Source organism: Phanerochaete carnosa (genome assembly GCF_000300595.1).
Source record: "Phanerochaete carnosa HHB-10118-sp unplaced genomic scaffold PHACAscaffold_808, whole genome shotgun sequence".
NCBI classification, from domain to species: Eukaryota; Fungi; Basidiomycota; class Agaricomycetes; order Polyporales; family Phanerochaetaceae; genus Phanerochaete; species Phanerochaete carnosa.
The window spans coordinates 1-2465 of NW_006768435.1; the positions used below are offsets into that span (position 1 = coordinate 1).

Sequence of the window (2465 nt, forward strand, 5' to 3'; positions counted from 1 at the left end):
GTTCGCATATGCTAAATAATGTTTTGAAAAAATATTCTGTTTGTAAATTATGCTCTAACTTCAGATATAATGCAGAAGGGATACACTTTTGCAAAATTTGTGCTCAAGACAGTCCATCACGTAACAAGTCTGATGCTTTTAGAGTTACATGTACTACAGCAGAAACCCTGGCAATATGGTTGCCAGCAAAAACATTGACTATCCATAATATTCACTGCTCACACACACAGCTGGAGATTTATAGTGTTCTATGCACTTTCAGAGAAAGCCAAACAGCTTATCAATTGTAAGAAGAAGGATGCTGATCTGGAAGCTGCATGTAAGGCCTGGAAAGAAGAGCAAGCATCACTAGAAGATCAGAAGCTGAAAGGCCTCTGGAGAAACACACACTTGTCAACTTCCTGATGGAATCAGCAGATCGAGGCTTTCCTTACATTCACCAGAGCATTGAAACCTTTGTGAACTTACTTCTACAAGCTCACTTAGGTGACAGTTACTAGCCAGTTGGTGGATCATGAATCTATAAATTTTTCACTCAGCATTGCAACAAATTTCAGGCACACTAGAGCCATCCACTTGATATACAGCATGCACAGGCCTTGAATCTAGAGATTGTCACACACTAGTTCACACTGGTAGAGCAATAGATTGTTAAGTATCATATTTGTCCTGAGAATATATGTAGCATGGATGAGAGTGAGTTTCCATCAAGATTGCTGAGCTTGGAGTGTGTTATCAGAGGCCAAAACACCAAAACCCAGCATAAGCAGGATAGCAGCAACTGTGAGAATGTCACTGTTCTCCTGGAGATATTGGCAAATGATACTACACTGAACCTGCTAGTTGTGTTCAAGGGGAATATCTGATGGTGAAGTGAGGTAGCAACAATGTTGCATATGCTGCATGAGTGATTATCTCAGCTATCAAATGATCTCACTCATCAATCATAGCATCACTTGTTTTACAAACAGCTGGACTGATGCAAAAATTGCACTTGAATGGATTACAAAGGTTTATAATTCTGCAATGCATGAGAAAGCTGGAGGGCATATGCACATTATCTTCTTAAATGGACATAGCTCTCACTACTTTGTTAAGTTGCTTGAGTTTGCACACATCAACAACATCATTCTCTTTGAATACCCACCACATTGAACTCATGTTTGTCAGAGCTTCAATGTTGTCTGCTTTGTAAAGATGAAGAATATGTGAAAGTACAAGATTGCAGAGTTCAAGTCTACACATAAGTGAGGTGTCAACAAAGCAGACTTTGTTGAGGTTTTCAGGTGTGTGTAACTTTCTGTGTTTGACTCTGAAACTATCGAGGTGGTCTTTTGTGCAACTGGCATCTATCTTTACAATTTATCAATTGTTACATTGGAGCAGATGAAGTCTAGCATTTCTACCTCAAACATGGAGACTTTTTCCATTGCTGCAAATATCTCCAGCCTGAGCTGTTATAGCTGCTTTCTGTGCACATCCACTAATTGTGTTCAATGCTGCCAAAAATACCTATGTCTTTGCATTAGCACTGACTGAAAAACTTGGTGCATCTATCTGCAAGTGTACAGCAGACTCCTCTTTTGACCTCTCTCTGTACACCCCCTCAAAACAAAAACAGATGCTGTATAGCTCATTTGCTTCAACTTCATCTGGCTTCTATTTGGTTAACAAGTGTCTCATTCCTTGAATCAAGCTGTTGCATCATCAGTGCTTGACAAGATTTCTTTCTTACCCACTTTAAACATGAGTCTTTTTGCTTTGCCTTATTCTAGGCCACTTAGTCGAGTTACCAATGCAAAGTTACAAACAGAGAGCACATAACTTCGAAAGCAGCGTTGCCTTGCTTGCCAGCATGTTTATGCATGGAACACCATCATTAAGTTGAACCAGGCCCAGTTAGCAATTCAGGACATGCACCTGCAAAAACAAAATGAGACTTTGCACACGAAGGAGAAGAAGAATGGCTGTGGCAATGAGTGCCTCTACTGAGTCTATTCATGAGGAATGGGGCAAGTCTTGACAAGTGACAACTGGTATAACATCTAAAAGGTGATTGATAAGGCCAAAAAAACCAAGCAGAAAGAGAAAAAAGTATGAGCCAAAGTGAGAGTGAATAAGAAGCAAGCAAAGGAATTGCTCAAGCAGCATTGAAAAGAGATGTCAGAGATACACAAATTGGCGGTGGCAAGGTGGATAGCTGAAATGAAGCAGTTGCTGATACAAGGTGTAAAAAAGAAGGATTTGCCAAAGAAACTGGTGCATTTTAAAAAGCCTACTTTGAAGATGCCAGAAGATGACAACAAGGATGAGAACAGAACAGAGGTATCTAAAGATGAGTAGTATAACATAAGTTCACATCATATGTTACATATCATAACACTTAGTCACATATAGTCACACTGTGCCAAATGACACAAACCTGTGGTTGTTAGCTATCATTAGGCTGATTCTTCTAACAGACC

At 39.7% G+C, this 2465-nt stretch overlaps 1 protein-coding gene across 1 annotated transcript; it reads left to right on the top strand.

Annotated features, from left to right (window-relative positions):
* Positions 1-2154: 2154 nt before the first annotated feature.
* Positions 2155-2343, top strand: PHACADRAFT_109239 (uncharacterized protein; the record flags this gene model as incomplete). The annotated part of the gene is made up of 1 exon (XM_007403153.1): positions 2155-2343. A coding segment is annotated over one exon (189 nt), but the record flags the coding sequence as incomplete, so codon positions are not given.
* Between the last annotated feature and the right edge of the window lie 122 nt (positions 2344-2465).